Source organism: Camellia sinensis, chromosome 15 (assembly GCF_055761805.1).
Source record: "Camellia sinensis isolate YWXY chromosome 15, ASM5576180v1, whole genome shotgun sequence".
NCBI classification, from domain to species: domain Eukaryota; kingdom Viridiplantae; phylum Streptophyta; class Magnoliopsida; order Ericales; family Theaceae; genus Camellia; species Camellia sinensis.
In genome coordinates, this window is record NC_138975.1 from 52,500,122 (window position 1) to 52,527,190 (window position 27,069).

Sequence of the window (27,069 nt, forward strand, 5' to 3'; positions counted from 1 at the left end):
CTATTACAAAGATAACAAACTTCTTGAAAATTGTCATTTTTTTACTCGAAATTTCATTTTACCAACCGGCATTATTTGATAGATGTTTATGAGAGGATTTCAAAAATATGAATTAAAAAAATAGAGACTTCAATAAAAATTTATTAAAATTTTATATTTTGAAATTCATTCCAAATATGAAAATAATGTTATGAAAATAATGCATCTAATATATGCTTTATCTAATTTATGCGCTAATAATCAACAAGGATATTTTTATCCAAAATAATAAAGAATATTATGGAAGGACTTACATTAGTAAGTTTCATTTTTTGTGTCCTTGTACTAGTCCGAACTCATGAGTCATACTCATAGCCATAATGTGCATACACCAAGATGTGAAATAAATTCAATAACAAATATCATTTCTCTTAATTAATGTCTTTGCTTTATCTTTATTATATTTTTAAAAATCTTATTTGATATTTTTTACCGGAACTGCTACGTAGCTCGAATTGTCGAGCTCGAAATTGGCTCGAATCCAATTTCAGAAGCAGAGAAGGAGAAGAGGAGGAGGAGGAAGACTGGAAGGGGCATAATCACAGGGGAAGAAAAGAAGGAATGAGGAGGAGGAGGAAGGAGGAATGGGAGGGGTTTGGCCGACGGCAGTGGTGCTGCAACGAAGGGGAGGGACTCGGCGGGACCGGAGGCGACGGTGGTGGTGCTACGACGATCGCTGGTGCTGCGACGAAGCGGAGGGGCTCGGCCGACGGCAGAAGTGGAGAGGGGCCCTCTCTTCTCTCCATTCCCTCTTCCCCTCCTCTTTCTCTTCTCCTCTCTTCTCTCCCACTTTCTTCTCTGTTTTAGACCACCCAAAACGCCCAAAACGACATTCGAGCCAATTTCGAGCCAAGATTTTCGAGCTACGGCTCATTTTCCATTTTTTACAAGGTCACTCATGCCATAAATCCAAATTTGAATTGTTTCTGTCCAAAAGTTCACACGCATAACTATTATGTTTATAGGGACATGATTGTGCTAAATGACCAAATTACCTATATATATATATTATCCCTATCAACTGTTTCTCTGATTTTTAATTTTTTTGATGAATGGATCTGCTTGTTTAATATAGATCTAAGTGATCTATTATCTTCTAGGCTAGATTGATTAAGTAGATGTAAGAATAATGGTGATAGAGAAGACATTTGAGTTTTTTTTTTTTTTTTTGAATAGATTTGTGTTAAATCTATTTTTTTTAAGATTTGAGCTCAGATTTGTGTTATATCTGTTGATGATGATGATGATGATGATGATGATGATGATGATGAAAAAGAATGCAACAGATTAATTTTTTTTGTTCTTGTTTTGAACAGATCTATCTCTTTTTCTACCTAGGGTTAGGGTTTTGATCTATGTATATCTATGTAATATTTGAGTGTTGGTAGTAGATAATTCCAATAGATAGAAAACTAGTTTGTAAATTTCAAACAGATAGGAAAAATGGGCTTCCAAATTTGAGAAACAGATAAGAAATTATTATTTTAACAGATACAAAAATGGACCAAATTAGAGATGCTCGCAGTTTGGTTTTGGACGGTTCGGTTTGTGGTTTGGACTCGCCCGCATATGTGCGGCTTGGAGAAAATTGAACCTGTAATCGCCCACAGTGCGGGTTGCGGTTTGTGCAGATAAGATTCGCAGATATGCGGGTGGTTTGCGAATTGGGTTTTTTTCTTTAAAAATTTATTTTTGAGCATTTTTTTTTAAATATTTATTTTGGGCCATTTTTCCCTCATTTTCTAAAATGGTCAACATTAATAATTAATGAATTAAAACTTATAAAATTAAAAATACAACAAAATCAATTCCCAACACAAGTAAATCATTCAAAATCCTAAACTTTTAAATAAAATCATAAACCAACACAAGCACATCTTTCAAAATTCTAAACTAAATCATCAAAATCATTCACTACCTAACAATACAATTAAAGTAAAACCATTCAAAATCCTAAACTTACCTAAAAGTAATTTTTCATTAATTTTTACATTCATCCAAAATAAAATAATAAAATAACAATAAATTGTTGTCAAATTTTATCCAATTCAAACCCATTAAATAATGATTTTGATGTTAAGAGATTAAGAGCTTGGTTTGTTGGGCCAAAAATATATAGGATAGGATGAATGAAATCAACAACCCAGGTTTTAAAAAAAAAAAAATTCTAAGTGCCGGCAAGTTCTTGCGGGTCCGAGTAAAACCCACAATCTGCAATAATGCCATATTCCAAATCGCGTCTACCCGCATTGTGTTTGCGAAACTGCCTATTTGTATGCGGATCGGTTCAGATTGGGCGGTTCTAATAACCCTATACTCAGCCCTAGACCAAATAGTAAAAAAATTAAAATTTGAACCCCAAAAAAAAAAAAAACAAATTGGAAAATATTTGAACAAATAGTTTTAAAAAATTAAATAGGCAGTTAAGAAATTGAACAAATAATAAAATTTGGCAAGATATTTACACGAGAAAAAATTAAACAGATAGATATAAATTTAAACAAATAGAAAATAATTTAAACAGATACTCAAAAAAATTTGAACAAATAGAAAATAATTTGAACAGATAAGTATAAATTTAAACATATGGTAAAAAAAATTCAATAGATAAATTAAGAAGTAAAATTATAAACATGTTCTTCAAAACAAACAAAAAATCTTCTCACCAAATTATTTCACAAAGAATAAACCTCTCACTAAAAAACAAATATTCACTAAACCTAATGGTTTATACCCTCTTTAAATTGGACTTTTCAACAATTTTCTCTTTTTATAATGATTTTTATTGTATTTGTTAGATTCTTTTTTGTTCTTGTCTTTTTCAAGAGGATTGGCGAATTTTGTATTCAAGTCCTTTGTTAACATTTCAAAATTTTCAATTATATCTAAGTTCATACAATGATCTCATTCATGCTTTTTTCTTAGAATTTATTCCTAATAAACATCAACCGTCTATTAACATGGCTTATTTGATTTATATAAGCAACGCATTGCCTGGACATAAGAGGCATTGTGCTTGGAAGCATTCACAAAAATGTTAAAGAATGGAGGCCTGTGAAAGAACTGTATCCATTTTAACAGTTGTAACTTCAACATTTCAACAGGAGAGAGAGAGAGAGAGAGAGAGAGAGAGAGAGAGACTAAAATGACGCAACAAAAAGCAATGAAGCAACCTCAAGCTGAATTGCGAGGTAGCGCCTTCCTTGGAAACTCTATACATTGCAGTACACTACATTCGCAAACATCCAAAAATCTTGAGGCTGTCAAGCCAGTCTTTTACACTAGTTTGGTTCTGAAAAGAAAACTTTCTTTTAACAGAACCAAGAAAATTGTAAACCAATTTGGCTATTTTCAAAATTGATATGAAACAAAAAAGAAATGTCTATAATGGGGGTGGACATGATTGTGTGTACCCATGATAATACGCCGCTCTAGCAGTTAGTGACTTTGGAAAATTGGCTTCCTCAATCTGACTCCCTAGCAGAACCAGAAGAGTCCGATCCGTTGGGAGAGTCAGATCCAGTTACAGACATTGATGGGCTCCCTTGGCCATGGCTCTCCTCATTGACATTGCTTCGAGCTTTGCCAGCCTTTAGTCGGAAATTGGTCCCGATGGGGAATGGCTCCTACAAGGAGGCAAACAGATCAGTACGAAGTATATACTAGGTGAGATGCATAAGCGATGATATCAAATTTATGTTAGCTGGGGCATGCATTGGAACGGGAATGGGAATGGAATCGTGAACAAGATACGTCACATGCTCTAAAATGTGGCACAATAGGCGTAGACTTGTATAAATTATCTTATAAGAATTTAAGCTACTTTTAGAATAATTTTTTTTAAACAATTAGACATCCAATAAAATGTATTTTTGTTTCTCCAAAATTCATGTAGCAACACATTTATGTAAGCATCATGATCCGTTCATGAGATTTGTTCCTGTCAAAACTTTCCTCACCTTAGATTTAATTCATTATATTTGATTTTTTTTTACTCATGAAGAAACCTTTAGGAAAAATAATAGTGTTTTTTGATAACATTGTATCATATATAAAGTGCTAAATCAAGAGCAAGTTACTCTCCCTTTGTTATGGGAAAGGGCAAAAAGAACAGAACATTTGACAACAGAAATGATGGATGACTTGATAAAAAGAGGCAATCGTATATGGAATATCCTACCTGTTCACCAGCATTTGGACCGTCAGTACAGAAAAGAATAGGGCGGCAACGTTTATCCTCATTCATCAAGCTTGAATTCTGAAAATGGGCAACGAGAGCAGCTTTCCCCTGAATTCGAGCATACGCAAGAGCAGCCACCTTTTCACTGTTGAACTTCTCCCATTTTTTGCCGTTGAATGCCTGCATGAGGAGACAAAAATTCTATAGTAAATATACACCAGTAACACAGCAGTCTCCTTGTGAGCGGATAAATTACACAATCTAATTTCCTACTATAGTGCGTTGGTCAAACCTTATAGAATGGAATAATTTGGAGTGGATCAATCAAGTTGACAAATGCATAACCAACATTGCATTTATTCTGTTAAAAGAAAAGATACAGTTGCCAAAGTTTAATTATTAAATAAAATATATTATTGAATGTGATATTGTGTCGAAGGAAAATAAAATAATCACTAAAACATTACTTGCCTTAAAATCAATGGGCAAATAAATAAAATCATAAGTTCCTCGACAATGTTCATCGATCGCAGCCAGAAGCATTTTAGAAGTATACCTGCAGTTACGATCGCATTAAATGTAGGAAAGACTTCTACGTTATCAGTATATCAAATCAGAAGTTGGTAAGTCAGAGAAGGAAATTGAAACTCACAAAATTAATAACTTTCTTATAGTGTTTGTAACTTGATACAGAAATGAATATGTACAAAATTTACCTGCATATGTGCCGTAGCAAAATAATTTGCCATCTCCAATAATTTTTCTTGGCCAGATAAAATGACCAAAACCAATCATAATCACCTTTTCTTTAAAAAAATAAAAAAAGTTCTAACTATTTAAACCATTCAGGTGGTCGTTTCATGATAGATAATCTAAAGAGGTGGGCACTGAATGAATTGTAGACAAAGTATGAGGAATCACAAATGTCATGTAAACATGAAAACAAAATAATAGCGGTAACAAAAAGATAGTTTCAAGTTGAAGCAATTGCAAGGATTAACATAAAGATAGAAGAAAAAACCAAAATAATAACAGTAACACAAACAAAAACTAAAACTAAAAAAATAAAGAAATGACAAGGGTTTTCATTCATATACTTGTTGGGGATGTTCTTTATCATAAATGTTGTTCGGTTGTCTTCTCCACACAATATGCGGTCAATATCAAGTTCAAACTGCTTCTTGTCAGCATGACTGGAATTGCCTTGATTTCTTCGGTATGACAGGTTTCTCACACACTCACGAGGAGAACCAAATGAGCTTGACAATGAAGTAACTGTGTTTTGACTCGGATAAATGTAAGACATCTGGTGAGGAGACTGTAATGCATCATTTGTAGACTTCTCCATACAGTTGCCACCAGCATGAGAAAAGATATGGGAAGCTCTTCCCAATAGATGCAATGGAGAACTACCGGGGAAACCTACACTTCCTAAAGAACCGAAGCAAAAAGCTGAGTCTTCAGGAGATTCCCCTGTATAACGAAACTGTCTGTTCCAAAGAGAGGGGCTAACAGAAGATGGGGCTGATCCGGTGTGGAGGTGATGTGAAGATGAAACTGTATTCAGCATATCAGGTGACATTCCAGATAATCCAGTCAGTGGTTGAGGGCAAGGACCGTTAACACCATTGGAAAATAACGGAGAATTTGGCCAAACAATGGGACTTGAGGGATGTTGCTGGAATGAATTGGAGTTGCTCCAATAATGTCCATGAACAGGGCAGGTGGCATTCCCAGAAGGGCCAGAAACTGCAGGCAAAAGACTTTCATAAGGAACACTTTGTTACAATCATTAAAATGTTGCTGACAAACTAGGAACATAGCCATATATGCTGAAATCCTAAATGGACCACAGCTAAAATCATCGTTCAATGATGTATTTTTTTTTTTGATAAATAATCAAACTTTATTGTATACTTTCATTTTTAGTAATAAAATCAAAATCTGTTGTGAATTAGGTCATTGAAACCCACAAACCTAGAAGCATTAAAAAAAGGCGACCCAGTGCACAAGGGTCCCGCTAGAAGGATCTTGTTTAAATTTAATCAAGAATTAGAAAGAAGAAATAAAAAAAAAACAAACTAAAAGCAATCACGAGACTTACATGGTTTGGCATTTGACCTACATCCACATGTAAATTGGCAATAAAAATTCTTCCATTATCAAAGGAAGATGTTAAAAGAAGATAATAGGAACTTGTTAAAATTGATATATTATTGAATGATTTAATGTTATATTTATTACAATGATTCATGATTCCTATATATAGAAGAGGGTGAGTGTGTAGTAGGTAAGGAGTAGGTGAAGTGGAGGTGGTAGTGGTGTAGTGGGTTAGGTTTAGTGGAGTAGGTGAGGTGGTAGTGGTGTAGTGGGTTAGGTTTAGTGGAGTAGGTTTAAGTGGGTGAAGTAGGTGATAGGTTTTAACAGCCCCCGCAAACTCAAGGGGGATAGGAACTAACCAACTTGAGTTTGGAGAGAGTTACAAAACAAGAAAATACATAAAAATAAAAGAGGATAGGTGACACTGTATGGTCGTGTCAGACCATTGGTGAAGACACTGGATGGTGGTGTCATAACGTTGTAGAGGACAGGGTATGGGGGTGTCATAACGTTGTAGAGGACACTGTATGGGGGTGTCATAACGTTGTAGAGGACACTGTATGGTGGTGTCAGACCGATGTAGAAGACAGTTTATGGGGTCATGTCGGACCGTTGTAGCTGACAATGTTGTGACAGTTGTTGTGACAGTTTACAGAGTCTTGCTGGACCCTTGTAGAAACTAACCGGAATCAATGTCGGGACAGTTTACAGAGTCTTGTCGGACCCATGAAGGAGCTAACCGGAATCAATGTCGGGACAGTTTACAGAGTCTTGTCGGACCCTTAAAAAATACACTGTATGATGGTGTATATAGGCTGCCCAAATATATATATATATGGATATATATAGTGAGCCCTCAAAAGTCGTGCCCTCAAAAGGTGTGCCCGCACCCTCAAAAGGCATGCCATCAAAAGGTGTGCCCAAATGCATCAAAAGGCGTGCCATGAAAAGGCGTGCCAGGTTGTCGGCGAGCGCCGAGCGGCGCAGGATGCGCGTGTCTACCTTGGCTATATAACCAAGACGAAGGCAGAGACTGAGGCAGAGACTGAGACAAAAAAAACTGAGAGAAACATCTGAAAAACTCTTCGTGTTCTGAGAGATTCGTGTTCTGAGAGAGAAACTCTGTAATATTCTGTAACACTCTGTTGCCCAGAAAATGGCCTCTTCGTCCCGCCCTCTGCTTACTCTCTTTCCCGACCTCAACGAGTCCACAAGAGAGATAACTGGTGCGGTGTCCCGTGAATCTCAACCAAACACCACTGGGTTTGCTCTGTTGAACTTTCCGATGCAGTCGGTGGAGCAAAAAATGGCGGTGCAAACTGATATTGAGGCCAATCAGTATACTTTGAAGTCATGTGTGGAGACCATGACGGCGGTCACAAACCTGTCGCACCGGCTGCAGAGTAGGACAAATGAGGTGCAACAGTTAAACTCCCAGCTGGCTCTGCTCCAACGCATGTATAAGGATGCGCGAGCAGAGATAAGTGTGCTAAAGACAGAAAACAAGGAGCTGAAGCGGAAGGCCACCGTGATGTTCCGATTTGGAGGTCCACCATATGCTGTAGTGGAGGAGCAGGGAGGAGGAAACTTGCTTGGTGGTCTAGGAAGCACGGAGGCAACACCGTCAAGGGCCGTCCAGGACGGAGGCAAGAAGAAAAGACAGGCGGCAGAGTAGAGAAGAAAAATCCCGCCTGTGTATGTGGTTGTTTGGGTTTTGTTTGTTTGGTTTTTTTTTTTTTTTTTTTTTTTTAATGTAAAATGGTGATCGGGGTGAGGCCCGACATGAATAAAATAAGGGAAGGTTTGGTGTGCAATTCTGCCTTTGTTTGTTTGTTTGTTTGTTTGTTTTTTTTTTTTTTTTTTTTTTTGGTTGAAATAATAAGAATAATAATAATATATAAAATAAAGTGTTGTGCCACGTCTTGGGCAGATCAAATACTTTGGAAAAAAAAGTTGAAAACATAAGGGTATTGATTAGGTGATATAATAATGCGAAAAAGATGTGGTGGTGGGAGAGATATATTAAAAAATTGATTAATATTCCTCTCTACTCAAGGCTGCTCCTCTGCAACTCACGTGTTGCACACTCATCTCCACGTGCTTCCTTCTCCTTCCACGCTTGCCGACATCACAAACCACATATAATAATCACCTAGTATGACTGAGCAGAAATCCTCGCAGCAGAGATCACAGGGTAGCATCCTCTGTTGACCACTGAGAGTGAAAAAGCTGGTTGAGAAGTTGAGTGAAGGAAGCCATCCTGGTTTCTCTTCACCCTCAGGTTCAATCGGTTTCATTTTGTACACTGCCATGGCAGAGACTCTGAAGAAGGAAGGGGACGTCATGCCAAATGAACGTGAAGCACAGCATCGTTATGCTCACCGTAGCATCAACGCCGGAGTTAGATACACAACACCATGGCCAAAGCTTGATGAACAGGCCACGGAAGCTCTCTAACTCGAGAGAAAGAGTTTTGTAACTGTTTAGAGAAGTAGTGAAGGAAGAAGATGGGGAGACAACCATGCTGTGAGAAAGTAGGGTTGAGAGAGAAAGAGATCAGGTTGAGGGAGAGAGCCGTGGGCCTTGGTGATCGATGACGCAAGTGGCGAAGCCGGACTTGGCGAAGAGGACGGAGGTGAGCTGAATGAGCCAGCTCGACCCGCCGGTGAAGTCGTGGACGACGGCGACTATTCCGATGATTCAGTTATGGGATTTGTGGCAGCGGATGGAAGGTATGTGTAGAGGTCCGGCGGGCAGCCAAGGCGAGACTGCGGCCCGCCGGTGAAGCGAAATTACTAGGTTCTCAACCTTGCTCTGATACCATGTTAAAATTGATATATTATTGAATGATTTAATGTTATATTTATTACAATGATTCATGATTCCTATATATAGAAGAGGGTGAGTGTGTAGTAGGTAAGGAGTAGGTGAAGTGGAGGTGGTAGTGGTGTAGTGGGTTAGGTTTAGTGGAGTAGGTGAGGTGGTAGTGGTGTAGTGGGTTAGGTTTAGTGGAGTAGGTTTAAGTGGGTGAAGTAGGTGATAGGTTTTAACAGAACTTATCTTTCAAAATGCAAGGAGAAATTCTTTGTACCCAATTCTACAAAGCCTGAAAACTATTTACTATTAACATAGGGTCTATGGTTTACACTTGGATTTCAAGGGAACAAGAAAGGTGACCCACTCTCTAACGCCTATTGAACCTCTCTAATATCTCTATCTACAATTCCTTTCTTTGGAAATAAACCTATAGAAGAAAAATTAAACACACTCAGTGGACCACACCACTGTCTATAAGACCCAATCCCACATCTTAAGTCAATATACCTAATTGCTCCTTCATAAAGAAGAAAAGACCAACGCAGAATGGTGTATTTTTTATACTAATATTTTAAAGAACAATACTTGGCTCATGTGTATAATAAATTACTACAGTCCAAGGTATGGGCGCCATAATGGGAACGGGGATAGACCACTAAACGTATAAGTTGGAAAACCTAACTAAATTAAAATGTACCAAAACCTACCACTACACCTACTCCACCCACTTCACCTACTCCACCTACTACATACCTACCTCCTCTAATCTTCTATATATAGGACTCATTGTAAACACAATAACATACATCAATCAATAATACATCTATTTCTAACATGGTATCAGAGCAAGGTTAAGACCTTAGTATTTCTCGCTTCACCGGCGGGCGGCAACCTCGCCTTGGCCGCCCGCCGAACCTCAACCTAGTCCACTAGAATTTTCTACACATACCTTGAAATTTCTTCGAGTCCACCACCTTCAATAAACCCAACTGAGACTACTCTGGCCTCAAGAGGATCTGTCACCATATGCTCTGTCTCTCCTCTTCCTTCACGGCAGAGACAGGTGAAGGACCAGCTGTCCTCTTTCTTCACGGCTTCCCTGAGCTATGGTATTCATGGCGCCACCAGATGCTCTCTCTCTCCTCTTCCGACTACAGAGCAATCGCCCCGATCTCCGCGGCTACGGAGACACCGATGCTCCTCTTTCCGCCACCAGCTACACCGTCCTCCACATCATCAGCGCTCTCGTCTCTCTCCTCTTCTATTTGATGAGCTCAACGGCAACAATGGGGTCGTTGATGATGACGGCGGTGACAGACAACTCGAGGATAACAGAGGCCGTGACAACTAGTTCCACTTCAATCACGATCACTCGGTGGTCCAATGAGTGTCTCAGTCTTTCCCGCCGCCCAGATCTCCTCGTCGCTACTCTCCTGCACCAGATCTGAACCACATCGCACCGACGCCGACGATCTGAACCACATCGCACCGCCAGTCGTTCTTTGTCTAGTCTTTCGTTCCTGCCACTCAATCTAGACCTCCAGCGCAATCCGATCTCAGTCTGGTTCCAAGAGAAAAAACAGAGAACACAGGAAAGTGGTTGAAGTCAATGAGGAGCTCCATAACTCCCCTGGTCTGGTTAATGCAAGCCCATCCGAAAATGGCTGGATTATGAAGGTGGAGATAAGCAACGGTGATGAATTGAAATCCTTAATGGACTCTGATCAGTACACCAAACACAACACCACACAGCTTCCAATGCCATTATAAAATATTATCCCAAAACATCCACTAGACCCCCTTTAATCATATCCACCACTATTCTTTTCTTTATCACCTATCTTTATATTATTATTATTATTATTATTCTTAAAAAAAAAAAAAAAAAAAAAAAAACCAAAACAATTCCAAACACCATTGCTGTTTTTCGCACATGCGTGTGATCCAGATTTGCACACCAAACCTTACCTTATTTTATTCATCTCAGGGATCAACCCCGATCACACTTACAAAAAAAAAAAACAAAAAAAAACAAAAAAAAAAGAAAAAAAAGAAAAAAAAAACAGCAAAGACAACCATCACAACAAACAAAGGATTTTTTTTTCCGTATCCCTTCTCTACTCTGCTGCGGGTCTCTTCTTCTTGCTTTTCTCTTGATTGTCCCGTGACTGCCCAGCCTCCATGCCTCCTAGACCACCAAGCAAGTTGCCTCCTCCCTGCTCCTCCACTACAGCATATGGCGGACCTCCAAATCAGAACATCACGGTGGCCTTCCGCTTCAGCTCCTTGTTTTCCGCTTTCAGCACACTTATCTCTGCTCGCGCATCCTTATACATGCGTTGGAGCAGAGCCAGTTGGGCGTTTAACTGCTGCACCTCATTTGTCCTACTCTGCAGCCGGTGCGACAAGTTTGTGACTGCAGTCATGGTTTCAACACATGACTTCAATGTATACTGATTCGCCTCAATATCTGATTGTGCTGTCATTCTTTGCTCCACAGACCGCATAGGAAAGGTCAACGGAGCAAACTCAGGGGCGCTTGGTTGAGGTTCACGGGCACCCGCACCAGTTACCTCTCTTGTGGACTCATTGAGGTCGGGAAAGAGAGTGAGCAGACTACGGGACGAAGAGGCCATGTTATGGGTTGCTGAGTGTGTCAGAGAAGGGTTGGTTACAAAGTGTTTACAGAGTGTTTCAGAATGCAAATGTTCAGCGGTTTCAGACTGGTTTGCACAGCCTCCGCCTCAACCTTGGTTAAATAGCCAAGGCAGACACGCGCATCACGCGCCACTTGACGCCAGACGACAAAACGGGCGCGCAAGCCAATGTGGTGACGCGCCTCGCCATCATGTCCGGCACATCTTTTTATGACTTGGGCACGCCTTTTGATGGCACGCCTTTTGAAAGATTGGGCACACCTTTTTAGGGTGCGACTTTTTAAGGGTCCGACAAGACTCTGTAAACTGTCCCGACATTGATTCCAGTTAGCTCCTTCATGGGTCCGACAAGACTCTGTACACTGTCCCGACATTGATTCCGGTTAGCTCCTTCATAGGTCCGACAAGACTCTGTAAACTGTCCCGACATTGATTCCGGTTAGTTTCTACAAGGGTCCAGCAAGACTCCGTAAACTGTCTTCTACACCGGTCCGACATGACCCCATAAACTGTCTTCTACATCGGTCCGACACGAGCCAGTGTCTTCTACATCGGTCTGCCATAACCATACAGTCTTCTACAACGGTCTGACACGACCATACAGTGTCTCCTATCCTCTTTTATTTTATGTATTAGTCTATTTTCTTGTTTTTGTTACTCTCTCCAAACTCAAGTTGGTTAGTTCCTATCCCCCTTGAGTTTGCGGGGGGCTGTTAAAATGTACCAAAACCTACCACTACACCTACTCCACCCACTTCACCTACTACTCCACCTACTACATACCTACCTCCTCTAATCTTCTATATATAGAACTCATTGTAAACACAATAACATACATCAATCAATAATACATCTATTTCTAACACAATCCAATTATTATAAGAAACCTGTCAACGTATCAAATTGCATAAAACCATACCACTAAGCATTTCCTGCCCCCTCCCCACCTAAATTTTGAGTTTCTGACATTGTGTGAACCTTCCCTCTTATTCCTCCCCTTGATTAAATTCCAATGTAACCAAAGTTAGTGCTCTAAAACAAAAGGGCAACTGATTCCGATTCATGCATCCTGAATCGTAAAGGAGAAGGCTACTTACAATTTGTGATTGAGACTAGAAAAAACCACCTAAGAGCAAATTATTAAGATACCTTAGTCAATACTGATTGCTTGGATAAAAAAACTCTACGTATGCATTCAGGAATATGAGAAGATTCAAACAACAAAATTAAAATCCACGAAAATACAAAAACTAAACATGTATGGTACAAATAATTTCAAGAATGAAAAGAAAAACCAAAAATAAGGATCAAAATTTATCTTGGCGTGTTGTTTCAATAAGCACAAAAAAGGGAAACATTTCAAAACCATTTCAGAAACATAGAGGAAGCAACATAAAGAATTTAAAAATAAAAGGAAAAGTTTAGAAGTATAAAATTAAACCTGTCAATATGTATAAAAGCCAAATAATTGATTAATTGAACATAAATCAGGTTTATACATTTGTTCACGTAAAAGCACATGCATAAATTCAAAATGTAAATGTTGATTTGAACAAGAAGTCATTAAATAATGTCAAAAACATAAATGATATCAAACATAGGTTATAATAACTACTAATGATTTAAGGTCCTTACTCTTTATTTAAAAAAACAAAATTTTTTGAAAAATTCTAGATTCATGTCCACACAACTTAATTTCAGACTTTAATTACTACCTGCCACTATCATTATAGGAATTCACCAATTACTACTTCATAAAGCAATCAAAGAATAAAGAAAGTAAACTGAAAAATTGCACGCAGTAGTCCCTGCACTTACTCCCTCCTTTAAGTTCCATTAGCTGCCCATTTGAACCCACCATACTTATGTGCCTGCCATTCATTCCATCTGACACTCTTGAACCAAATTTTCTGGCCATGTTGGCAACAGTACTTGAAGAGTTATGTGGAACAGAAATATTGAAATTATCCTGACAATCAGGGAAGGAATGAGGATGGAAGCTTGGAATGCATTTGCTTTTTACTTGATCCACAGAGTGGTGGGACTTATGAAAGCCAGGGTGATTGACAACAGATGCCACTCTCAATGGAGAGGGCAAAGAGTTCAGGACACAAGAACTCCCATGACTGGGTGCATTTTCGGTTAATCCACTAAGAGGCACATGGCTTGCAGAATGTAAGCTCTGGACAGATCCATTATCATAGCAGGCGACTGTTCTACCTCCATGAGAAATAGTTGCTGTAGAAGATAGTATGCAGTCAGGAAAAAGTAGAAAGAGGAAAAATAATATAACTTAAATGCAGGAAACGATATCAGGAAGAAACCTACACATGCTTTCTGATGTTGAAATATCACTAGAGCTTCTGGACAGACCAGCTTCATCTTGCTCCAACTCAGAGCACTTCTGAATCAAACTGCAAAAAATTTGATGTCAATATACTAGAGGAAGAAAAAATGAAAAATATAGAATTAATTTACTATTTACACCGTCAGTGTAACAAAGTAATCCTGGAATACAGTGCAACTATTCCAGAACCAGAACCAGAACCAGTCAAAAAAGGGAAAGACGAGCAGAAAAATACCACTGCCTTGCACCTCCTGGAGAGCTTGGTCCAAGATTGATCCACTTCCCAGCAATATTACACTTGTTCAATGCACAGCGAGCAGCTTCTGCAGCTCTAACATCATAGAACTCTATGAACTTGGGATGAAACTTGTGGGGAGTTTCATGGATCTGCCAACCATAAAGAAAAAACATGAAATTTCGCATGTTTCAACAACATATATCTGTAAGGAATGTAGAATTCAGCATACATACTTCCTTGATCTCGCCATAAATGCCAAAGATTTGGTGAAGATCATTATTTGAAATGGAATAATTGAGGTTAGATACAGCAACAGTGCCCGGGTTAATATCTTTCTCCAACGGATTATCCTAAAAAATTAACAAGCCAAAGATTACCAAGTCAAAAGATTTCATCGAGCACAAACAGAAGTAGCTAGCAGGAAATGAAAACCAGCAACAAATGGTAGCATAGAGAAAATATTAGAATGATAGCAAAAAGAAATAATAATAATAATAATAATATGTTAGACACCAAAACTGGATGAACAATGCACCTTTGGAATTGAATAGTGAATGTCAAGTTTCTGACATCCCAATAGTTTATTCTGGAGAGCTCTCATTGCATTCCTAGCTGCCCTTATATCAAAATAAGAAATCATGACAAACCCTCGATGCTTGCAAGCTGTGTAGAGAGTTCGGATATCACCATATTGCTGACAGAACAATGAAAATTATCAACCGAGTTTGCATTCATAATTAAAGTGATTAGCTCGCATATAGTCTTGATCAATTCATTCCAAGACGTGATGAACTAAAACATACCTCAAAAAGAACCCTTAACTCAGAATCTTCAAAGTTGCTATTGATATTTCTTACAAAAAGAGTTCTAGAAGGGTGTTCACCATAAGGATGTGTACTAACAATTGAGCCATTAGAACTCCCCAGACCATCGGGAACTATGCCTGTAAAATCGGAATCTTTTTGGCCCGCACATGACACATCGTCTACTTCTAGTTCCATGCCTCCAACACTGCTAAATAGATCAAAATCTTCAGCATCATCACCTCCCTTGGCAACAGCGATATATTCCAATCCATCAATCACTCCGGAAAAGAGATCATCTTCATCTGGAAGAAGATTTTTAATGGTTTGTGCCTCATTTTCTTTCATGGACCCAAAAGGTTCTTCCTCATGGCAAGAGGCTACAGTATCAGCAGATTTGCGAAGTAAAACATTGTTCTTTGTTAAGCCCACTGCACAATGAGAACCAAATTTTCAAATAAGTACTTACAGAAATTTATTGATCAGAAATCAAATAAACAAGGTAGAAGTTATAGATATGGAAAGTGATATCAAGGGGTCCAGGAAAAAAATACACTGAACAAGACATAGGTATCAAATAGAATTTTAAAAATCACTAAAGGAATGGCAAAAAATAAAAATAAAAATAAAAAGCCTTTAAATGTGATATGTGTATGGAGAGACTGCTTGCCACCAGTATGTTGTAGATATTAATTGATGTAGTTCCATATAGTCTAACAAACAATCTATCAGACATGCTCGATTACAACCAGTTCACATTCAAGAGCAACATAACCAGCTCAGTTCCACATGGGTGTTCCAAACTTCCTTCAAAGGGGTTGAAGTAGCCTTAGTTCAAAACAAAAAGCTAGAGTAAATTCCACAAGATCTCGTGGGTGGAAGTCAATCTTTTGACAATTGAAATGGACAGAGTAGGTACTATAAAAAAAATAAAAAAATAAAAACTATATATGTATATATAAAAGTCATGATTTATCTACAACCTGCCTACAAGGAGGAGTTCCAAGAGGGAAAGGTTAGGGGATGGGAGCAACAAAAGACAATGCAAAACAAGCCACTAAACATGTTCAAAAATGTATTTTATGAAGTCAATTCATGTAGTTTTCTACTCATGAGAAATCAAGTTGAGGTGAAGCAAATAGCAAGACATTCAAAACAAAGAACAACTTCTCTTTAGGGCTATGAAGCACGTGTACGGGTGGTAGTGTGATACAAGTACGTCAATACAGTAAAATTTTAAAAAAATGGAGTATGGGTATGGTTTCGTTTGTTCGTAAAAAAATGTATATTTTTAATTTAGACTAATGCCAAAATTAATTAAATGGTTCAGCTGGTTAAGATCCAATCTACAATTCACATTTAATGTCAAAACTAAGGTGTAAACCAAAATTAAATGTCTTTATATTAAATTACTTACAAACCAGAGTGAAAGGAATTTGTGCCGAACAAATGGACCGAGCTAAACCTAGCATGGACCTTCGTTTTGGACAGCACAACCCAATTCACTCGTCTAAGATGTTGGATCATGTTGGGCTGTGAACGTGGATTGCGGGCCGAGCCAAGCACGCGCCTTGGTTATGTGCCGGGCTAGGTTGGAATTAGGCCATCAACACGAACTGTGCTGAACAAGGAATAAGCCACAAGTATGGAATAAGCCCAACCGAGCTAACGCAGATGGCGAACAGTGAGGGTCTTAGCTGGGCTTGGCCGAGCTGTGGGACCGGTGTGGTCATGAGGGGCATCGACCGGTCTAATAGCATAATGCCCTTGTAGGATTGGTTGAGTCTCAAAGCTAGCCAGGAAACAGGCCTGATTTAGCCCAGTGCAAGGTTGTCCTAAGCTAGCTCTTTGATAATGACACAAGTGATTGCTCAGTTGCGGCGCTCCACATGGTCCAATGGCATAAGGAGAGGAATCTGTTAGAATTTACCATCACCTACCACCACTACCACCTCACCTATTCCACTAAACCTAACCCACTACACCACTACCACCTCACCTACTCCACTAAACCTAACCCACTACACCACTACCACCATCCACTACACCTACATCTATATAAGGAACCATTTGTAATAGACAATATATCAACAACAATCAATAACAATCAATATTACATAAATTTCAACATGGTATCAGAGCAGGTTTAGCACCTAATATTTTTTTTTTTTTTGCTTCACCGGCGGGCGGCAACCTCACCTTAGCCGTCCGCCGGACCTCAACCTATTCCGCTCATTTTTATACACATACCTTCCCATCACTTGCCATGTCTGCAGTGCTTGCTACTTGTTTCTTTGTTCGAAGGCATCGCATAAGACGAGAAAGGCCTCGAGCTTCACATGTTCGTGAATTCCACGGGATGAGTAGTCGTCTAGTGAAGGCAATGCCAAGCCTAATTTTTACAGCTGTAGTAGAGGATAATTGTACTTCAGCAACGTGCGCTATATGTCTTGAAGACTACAACGTTGGAGAGAGGCTTAGAGTACTGCCATGTCGACATAAATTTCATGCGTTTTGTGTTGATGCTTGGCTAACCACATGGAGAACCTTTTGCCCTGTCTGCAAACGTGATGCCAGAACTAGCACAGGCGATCCACCGGCATCAGAACGCACACCGTTGCTTTCGTCAAGCCCGGCTTCTGTTGCTTCATCTTCGGTATTGTCATCCGTAAGATCATCTTTAGCATCATCTTCAGCAATTCCAATGGCTGATGCTTCTGCAACGCCCCTACATGTGAAACAAGACAATGAAGAAGAAGAACAAGATCAAGAAAACTCCAAAACCCAGAAACGAATTTGCGATTTCTGTGGAGAATCTCAAGCTCTCTTGTACTGCAGAGCCGACTCTGCAAAGCTCTGTTTCTCTTGTGACCAACAAGTCCACTCCACCAATCAGCTCTTCACAAAACACACTCACTCTCTTTTTTAATATTTCAACACACTCTTTCTCTTGCCCCACATGGGCATGTCTCCCCCCACTCATTCTCTCTCTCCTATTTCTACTTTCCAACCAACCATTTTAATATTTCAACCCACTCTTTCACCCCGTGCTTTGAGCAGTGATTGATTTTTTTATTTTTTATTTTCCTCTTCTTTTTTTAAAACAAACATCATCATCTCATTTTTTAAAACCACTCTCTACGCACTAGCATCTTAATATTCTTTCTTTCTTCTGTTTTTTATTTTTCTTTCCCTTTCACATGCCCCAAGATATTTCCCTTAAAAAAAAAAAAAAAAAAAAAACCCCAACACAATTTACAAATTTGCACAACCACCCATATTTTATTCATCTCAGGGATCCACCCCAATCACAATCTTACACACACACACACACAAAAAAAAAACAAACCAAACCAAAACAAACCAAACAACCAAATCCACAGGCGGGATTTTTTCTTCTCTACTCTGCCGCCGGTCTCTTCTTCTTGCCTCCGTCCTGAGCGGCCCTTGACGGTGCTGCCTCCGTGTTTTCCACGCCACCGAGCACGTTCACTCCCCCATACTCCTCCACTGCAGCATATGGAGGACCTCCAAATCGGAACATCACGGTGGCCTTCCGCTTCAGCTCCTTGTTTTCTGCCCTTAGCACGCTTATCTCTGCTCGCGCATCCTTATACATGCGTTGGAGCAGAGCCAGCTGGGAGTTTAAATGCTGCACCTCATTTGTCCTACTCTGCAGCCGGTTCGACAAGTTTGTGACCGCCGTCATGCTTTCCACACATGCCTTCAGAGTATACTGATTGGCCTCCACATCCGACTGCACTGCCATTCTTTGCTCCACAGACTGCATCGGAAAGTTCAACGGAGCAAACTCCGGGGCGCTTGGTTGAGGTTCCAGTGCCACCGCACCAGTTCTCTCTCTTGTTGACTCGTTGAGGTCGGGAAAGAGGGTGAGCAGTCCACGGAAAGACGAGGACGAGGCCATTTTCTGGGTTACAGAGTATTACAGAGTTTCTCTCTCAGGCAAGGAAGAGTTTTTTCAGAAGATTTTAGCAGGTTTTCAGCCTCAGCCTTCGTCTTGGTTAAATAACCAAGGCAGCCACGCGTATCGCGCGCCACGCCAGACGACAAACGGGTGCGCCAACCAAGACACTCACGTGCCTCGCCATCATGTCCGGCACACCTTTTGATGAATTGGGCACGCCTTTTGATGGCACGCCTTTTTATGGATTGGGCACGCCTTTTGATGGCACACCTTTTGATAGATTGGGCACACCTTTTGAGGGTGCGACTTTTTAAGGGTCCGACAAGACTCTGTAAACTGTCCCGACATTGATTCCGGTTAGCTCCTTTATGGGTCCAACAAGACTCTGTAAACTGTCCCGACATAGATTCCGGTTAGTTTCTACAAGGGTCCGACAAGACTCTGTAAACTGTCCCGACATAGATTCCGGTTAGTTTCTACAAGGGTCCGACAAGACTCTGTAAACTGTCCCGACATTGTTTCCGGTTAATTTCTACAAGGGTCCGACAAGACTCTGTAAACTGTCCCGACATTGATTCCGGTTAGCTCCTTCATGGGTCCGACAAGACTCTGTAAACTGTCCCGACATTGATTCCGGTTAGTTTCTACAAGGGTCCAGCAAGACTCCGTAAACTGTCACCACAACTGTCACAATAGTGTCTGCTACAACGGTCCGACATGACCCCGTAAACTGTCTGCTACAACGGTCCGACATGACCCCGTAAACTGTCTTCTACACCAGTCCGATATGACCCCATAAACTGTTTTCTACAACGGTCCGACATGACCCCATAAACTGTCCTCTACATGGTTATGACACCCCCATACAGTGTCCTCTACACCGTTATCACACAACCATTCAGTGTCTTCACCAATGGTCTGACACGACCATACAGTGTCTCCTATCCTTTTTTATTTTTATGTATTTTCTTGTTTTGTTTCTCTCTTCAAACTCAAGTTGGTTAGTTTCTATCCTCCTTGAGTTTGCGGGGGGCTGTTAGAATTTACCATCACCTACCACCACTACCACCTCACCTATTCCACTAAACCTAACCCACTACACCACTACCACCTCACCTACTCCACTAAACCTAACCCACTACACCACTACCACCATCCACTACACCTACATCTATATAAGGAACCATTTGTAATAGACAATATATCAACAACAATCAATAACAATCAATATTACATAAATTTCAACAGAATCTGCTCTGGGTGCGTGTCAATACCGTTTGGCGGTTTGGCCAATACTGTTTGGCAGTATTGATGCGCACACATGTAAGGAAATGGGAGGGCAATACAGTCACACGTTCAGCAAAGGACGACAGAAGTAGTGTGTGCACAATCTTGGACTACAAGGCCAGCCTAGATAAAGGGCGGGACCAAACTCTGAGAAGGGTAAGCAAACTTTAGCCACTCTCTCTCTCTCTCTCTCTCTCTCTGCATTCCTTTTTCTTCCTCAAGTGAACTAACTTGACTGTAGGAGGGGTTTTCTGGCAAACCACCCACCAAGTAGCTCACCTTTGTTCTGTTCGTAGTGAGTCAAAGTTCATTCGGAGCAAGACGAGCTTGATAGCAAGGTGTACGGAAGGTGACGAATATTTCACCCCCGTACACAAAGCTTGATTTTAAAACCATGCAACGCATAAAAAAAAGTCCAAAATACTATTCTGGCTTAGGTATGACTTGGCTATATACTAGTATTTACGCCTTGGGTATAGAGTGAAACAGTCGTTATGTGCAAGCATTTTGATAAAAATGTATATGGAAAAGCTTACATTTCCTGCCAAACACTTCAGACAGCCTGTTTGAGGAAAGACTGTTCCAATATTGAGTCCCATTAATTTTAGTCTTATTTGTTTCCATACTGTAAGACGCTGCCTGCATAAACAAGTTTGGGCTTTCCATTTTATTGTTGTTTATATATTCTCCCGAAGCTCTGGAGAAATTGGGAGTTCCCTCCTCCGCACCAATGTGATGCTTTTCTTTGTGATCCCTGGCTACATGAAATGGTGGCAGTTCAAAGCAATCTTCACTATCAGTCGGGAAAAGTTTTTCCAAGGGTGATGAAATGACTGACTTGTGAGGCGTTTGAACCTGCCCATCTGTTCTCAACAAAACACAATTGACACATCAATCAGATAGAAACTTTTCACTGCCAGCACCTTCAAACCAATTAGTAATTTGTTTATAAAAATGCCACCTCAAAAAACTTTTATGTAACAAACACCAAAAAGAATAAAAATAAAAATAAAAATGAAGACAAGACAGAAAAAAGAAAAAGAAGGAAAAGATAAGATAAGCATACCATGCTTGAGCTTTACAAAAGAGACTACAATATTTATGACAAAACAAATTGAATGTAAAAAGCAAAAAACAGAAATCAAGAATAACGCTGGTCCCACAACAACCATAAACACTAATCAGTCAGTTCTGCACCAATTACGCTGTGTTTGGTTAGAGGATTTGGGAAGAGATTTGGAAAAGAAAAGAGAAAACGTGTGTGAAACTAGGCGAAATGTAGGTATATTTTTTTCACATTCCACCTACCTTTTCTCTTTCCCTTTCCAAATCTCTTCTCAAATCCCCCAACCAAACACAACGTTGAGGCATCCTTACCCTAATGAAATTATATTAGCAATACGGTGCCAGAAAAGAAGTCAATAGATTCAGCCAAATATACAAATTTTATCACCATATTTGCTAGTGTTAAGTGAGAAAAACAAATTGACATAAACACTGGTAAACTTTGCTCAATTGTATAAATCCAGAGAAAAGTAATTCCCTTGTACCACAATAGCACATAAATATTTAACATAATATTCCTTTTTACATGACAACAACAGGAAGAAGCATCTTCGATTGATTACAGTCCAGTGATCCAAAGAGAGTCTGAACCATCAAGGCATCAACCTGCCTATCATATCAATGCCAATAAAGGTATTTTAAGAATACTTAAATTGTATGCTCTTTGAAGGAAACAGGGAAAGGAAGCAAGGAGAAATAATAGAAGGATGTGGTTTTCAGAGGTCATTGCTAGCCTACTGCACATTCATCTCCAAAGGACTAAAGAAGTGATCGTAGAATGTGCAGACATTTCTTGAACAAGCAATTGAATTCAATTTACTATGACCAGTACTATAAAATTTGTTGGATGCACCATCAATAAGAACTCCATTGAAATGCTGAACACTACACTTTCCCATAAATTTGTACATTTTTATTTCCTACATAGAAGTGCTCTAGAAAACTTGACATGGTTGCTTCTGCATCCTTTCAAAAGAAACTCATTGAAAACATCAAATATGGCTTATCCCTTGGTGTTTGTACTTACTAGCCATAGTAAAGAAGGGGAAGAAAACATATTATTTTTCCAAAGAGATATCTCCTATTTGTTGGTCAGAAATCATGGTAGAAGCTCAATAAAGACCTAGTCAGATCCTCACCAGAATGGTAAATCGTGAAATGTAATTAAGCATGTCATCCAGTCATCCAACATTTCATCCTTGACCAACAAATCACGTAGAGGAAAGCAAAATCAACAGCAGTGGCACTATATGAGAAAGATTTTTCTGCTTACACATCTCTCAAAATACATATAACTCATATTGCAACAAAGGTTAGGTCAGTACCAAGTTAACCTCTTTACACATCCCGCATTCCCAGGACCAACACAGGGGAACGGACCTTATTTTATGTTTAAATTCATTCATCTCCTTCTGTAACCTCTCCTCATGTGCTGTGTTTCCTAAGCATCAACAGCCCATCAAACCTCAGAAATATGCATAGCCCCTTCAATAACAGGTTTTTTTTTTTTTTTTTTCTTCTCTAGACTTCTGCTATATACCACAGATTATTTGCAAATGGGAACTACTAAATACACCTGCCTTTTTTTCTCTACACTCACCTTGTAAGAGTACCCTTCACAAATATGGGCAATTTTGGCATGCACCATAGTTTATATATGGAAAGAAAATCCAAGGTGTTTTGATGTGGCTCTGACTTTATTTCTATTCCAATGCCACAAATATAAATGCACAAGTTCTCACCAAATCCCATTCATAAACTTCATACTTCCACAATGCATGAAGAATAGAAACTAGATTAATGTTATTGCCAAGTTCAATAGATTCGAGTAACGAGATTTATACCACTGCTTAGGCTGAAGACCAGATATAAAAACTCCAGGAAGGATATTCATGCAAATAAATACAAGGATGGACAAGCAAGAAAAGCTAAGATGCTGGATGAACTCATAGCGGCAAATTTTATCCAATGTAAAAGGTAACTAGAGAATTGTTAATATTCAAAGGGCCAATAGCAATATATTTACAACTGAGATAGCGATGAAAACTTTCAACACTTAGAAACCATGGATTGAATTTATTCTCATGTCATATGATGGAAATTTTCAACACTTTGAGAACATGTCCAGACCTACCATACTAATTCAGGTAAGAAATTGCAAATTGATTCTTTCTTTTCTTTTTCAACATTTAACAAGAAACTTCAAAATCCCATTCTGACCAATCAAGATGAGCATTTAGCAATCTCCACTCAGTAACCGCACAGATGGAATCCATGTTGTTTTAGTACAGTATTTGCTCAAGGATATGAAGAGATGGTGCCGAAACCATGGAATTTAGTTTACTCTCACATCATATATGATGGAAACTCAACACCTTAAAAACCACTTCATTCCCAGGCCTACCAAACTAATTCAGATAAGAAATTCCAAATTCATTCCTTCTTTTCTTTGTCAACATTTATCAAGCAACTTTACAGCCCCATTCCTGACCAATCACAATGAGCATTTTTTCTGACCACCAAGCAATCCACTCTCGGTGAGCACATACATGGAATCCATGTTATTGCTGTGAGTCAGTGACAATACTCATGAATTTGAGGAGATAGTCTAAACCAGTAATAAAATATGTATATATAAATATACATACATACACATAAACATATTCATATACGATTAGATGATAACTTTTTCAATAAAGTCATTTTCACCCTAAGAGCGCTACAAGCTGGCTTCAGGAACTGCAGTCAGCCGCTTCTCTATTCAGAAAGTCCAATCTTAATTCATGAAACTCCTTAAAATAAGACTCAAAAGGAGCCAATAACAACCCATGGTCAAGAATCGATTCTGTTATTAATACACACATACAGGTGTGCAGCCACACATACAAAGAAGAAGAAGAAGAAGAAGAAGAAGAAGAAGAAAGGTTTCTAAACAACTCTGTTTGTTACACAGGCCCAATTTGGAGTAACATATTCCAACAGTAAACTAGCATGATTTATGTGAGCTTGCAAAATGCAATTTACAGGGTGCCTTCTATGAGCTGAAAGAAAGGGAAAATAAGTAAGAGAAAAAGAAGGAAACAACAGCACATGATAGTAGGGATGCTCACCTTGGTAATAATGCATAGTTTTTGGCTTCCAAAATCCAAGTTCTTTCTGTACATGGTAAGCATACATCAGATTGAAAACTGTAACCAAAATTTTAAAAAAAACAAGAACATTAAATAATGAAGTGCTGCCTAGAACAATTAATGTATAATTAAAGCATTCTATCAAACTAAAAAAAAAATGGAAAACTTCAATGAATCCAAAGAATAAATACCTCAGAAGAAAAGCAAATTTCTTCACCGAAACAAGATGATGCAGATAAACCCCTCTGACCCATTGTTTCAAATGGCATTGTGCAACTTTAAAAAAGAAAATAGAACCTTGAAAACACCCAAACTTTCTCACTTGCCAGCTAATTCCAGAATTCAGTGCCTCTTCTTTTGTAGGAATTCAAAGGGTTTCAGCTTCATAGGTAACAGATCACCAAACCCTACAGCAAAATTTAAAATGAAAACAGATAAGAGAGTCAAATTCGCCGTAAAAAATTCTATGCTAGACAACTCTATTGAGAAAAAAATGGCAAACAACAAGAATTTACCAAATAAATGATTTCTATATGCATTTGAAACCTCAGGATCCTAAGTTGTACAGAGACAACTAATCATAGTACTAAAGAATGAACTGATTGTTTCTTTCACTTTGCTTTTACAAGAAACAGTACCATCAAAATGAAAACCACTTGTTTAACAAGAAGTAACCAAACACAAAGGTGTACTTTGGTTCCTGAGAAGTAGGTTTACAAAACAAATAACCCAATTGAGCCTCCTAAATCAGTTGAAGTGGGTTTTGGCAAGTTTTTCACATCTGAAAAGCCCAAAAATTTTGAGGTACAGAAATTAATTTCAATTTTCTTTTTCTAATTTCTCTCAGCAAGCAAACAAAAGAGATGTACATCTTAAAATGAAAAGAAAAAAAAAAGAAAAAAAAGAGAGAGAGAGAGAGAGAGAGAGTAAACCCAGGTGTTAAATTATGCATTGTCAGTGTAAATTCAAAAAAATTCAAAAAACAATTGTGGAAATCATAATTTAAAATGCCTTCATTAAGATCCACAAAAAGACCTTTTACACAATTACATAAATACATTTCACTGGGGGAAGAAAAAATTGTATAAACCCAAAAAACAAGATCAGGAACTTGATCTCTGCACCACCTTCAAAACTACCACACAAAATTAAATTACAATATATATATATATATATATATATTTATTTACTTCACTTTCGAAAACAGTACATGAACAAAGCTGATTAAACGATCAGGAACTCAAATTTAACCTGAGAAAAAGCAGTAAACACACCAATCACACAGTAGAAACCACACTTTGTAAATGATCCTCTCAAAGTTTAATTGAGAGAGAGAGAGCGAGAGAGAAATTACATAGAATAAGACATAAGTTCTGCCTCCCATAAAACTTTTTTCCCTCCTCTTTTCCCTCTCCATTGCAAGCACACATACATACATATACATATATATACAAATATATTGACTTGTCTTAGTAGCTAGTGATAGGCGAGCTCCTCCAGGAAGGGGAGAGAGAGAGAGAGGGGGGGGGGGGGGGGGGGGGGGGGGGGGGTTGGTTAGTTTTGGGCTTTGATGAGGAGGGACAGAAGTGAAAAGAAATAGGCGGGTTTTGAGTTTGTGACATGGGAAATTGTATGGTACACCGTTGGGTGGTTTGTGAAGTTGGCTGGTTTAGCCTCCGTTTGGGAAGTGGGTTGGCTTTTTGGCTTTTTAGTTTTTTTGGCTATTTTAGTCTGGGCTAAAAAGTTTGGTTTGGGAAGGACTTTTTGACTTTTTGGCTTTTTTGACTTTTTTTGTGAGAGAAGAATATAATGATTATGGGTTGGATAAGATGTTTTGTTTTTTGTGGCTAAAATAGCCTATTTTGTCTTTTGTGGCTAAAATAGCCAAAAAAGCCACGTTTAGCTCTTGCCAAACGGAGCCATGTTGGTGGTGTTTGGCAAGTTGTTTTGTGGTTAAAATAGTTATAAAAGATAAAATAGGTTATTTTAGTCGTAACAAATAAAATATTACATTCAATTCATAATCATTACATTTTTTTTTCATAAAAAATAGTCAAAAAAGTTAAAAAATCATTCCCAAACTAAACTTTTTAGTCCAGATTAAAATAGTCAAAAAAATCAAAAAGCCAACCCAACGAAGGTTTAGTTTTTAATTATTTTAGTTGGTTAAAATAATTGTGTTTAAGAATATAGTTGAAAGTTTTTATAGTTTGATGGGATATTTGTGAGAAAAAAAAATAATTATAAATTTGATATGATATTTTATCTTTGTTAATTTAGTTTATTTTGTCTTTTAGTGCTATTTTAACTTAAAAAGTCAAAAAAACCTATTGCGGGTTCGTTTGGGATGTGGGTTGATTTTTTTGGCTATTTTAGCCCAGAGTTAAAAAGTCTCATTTGTGATAGATTTTTTTGATTTTTATGAAAAAAAAATGAAATGATTATAAATTTGATATAACATCTTGTCATATTTAGCTAAA

At 38.6% G+C, this 27,069-nt stretch overlaps 1 protein-coding gene across 14 annotated transcripts; it reads right to left on the reverse strand.

Moving 5' to 3' along the window:
* Window positions 1–3,203: 3,203 nt before the first annotated feature.
* On the reverse strand, window positions 3,204–26,220 carry LOC145813781 (protein MEI2-like 4). Of its 14 annotated transcripts, none has more exons than XM_082909821.1 (15): window positions 25,944–26,211; window positions 24,781–24,996; window positions 24,569–24,614; window positions 20,930–21,256; window positions 15,182–15,612; window positions 14,914–15,072; window positions 14,612–14,728; window positions 14,376–14,527; window positions 14,122–14,207; window positions 13,612–14,031; window positions 5,317–5,968; window positions 4,691–4,775; window positions 4,512–4,580; window positions 4,220–4,399; window positions 3,204–3,665 (listed from the first exon to the last, which is right to left on the reverse strand). In XM_082909821.1, exons 2-15 carry the CDS (start codon window positions 24,856–24,858, stop codon window positions 3,504–3,506), a joined length of 2,964 nt encoding a protein of 987 aa, XP_082765947.1. In that variant the 5' UTR covers window positions 24,859–24,996; window positions 25,944–26,211; the 3' UTR covers window positions 3,204–3,503. The 14 variants fall into 14 exon arrangements, with proteins under 14 accessions (XP_082765947.1, XP_082765951.1, XP_082765952.1 ...); XM_082909825.1 differs by having other exon boundaries at window positions 24,569–24,646; window positions 25,944–26,158; XM_082909826.1 differs by having other exon boundaries at window positions 24,569–24,646; window positions 25,841–26,016.
* Window positions 26,221–27,069: the final 849 nt, after the last annotated feature.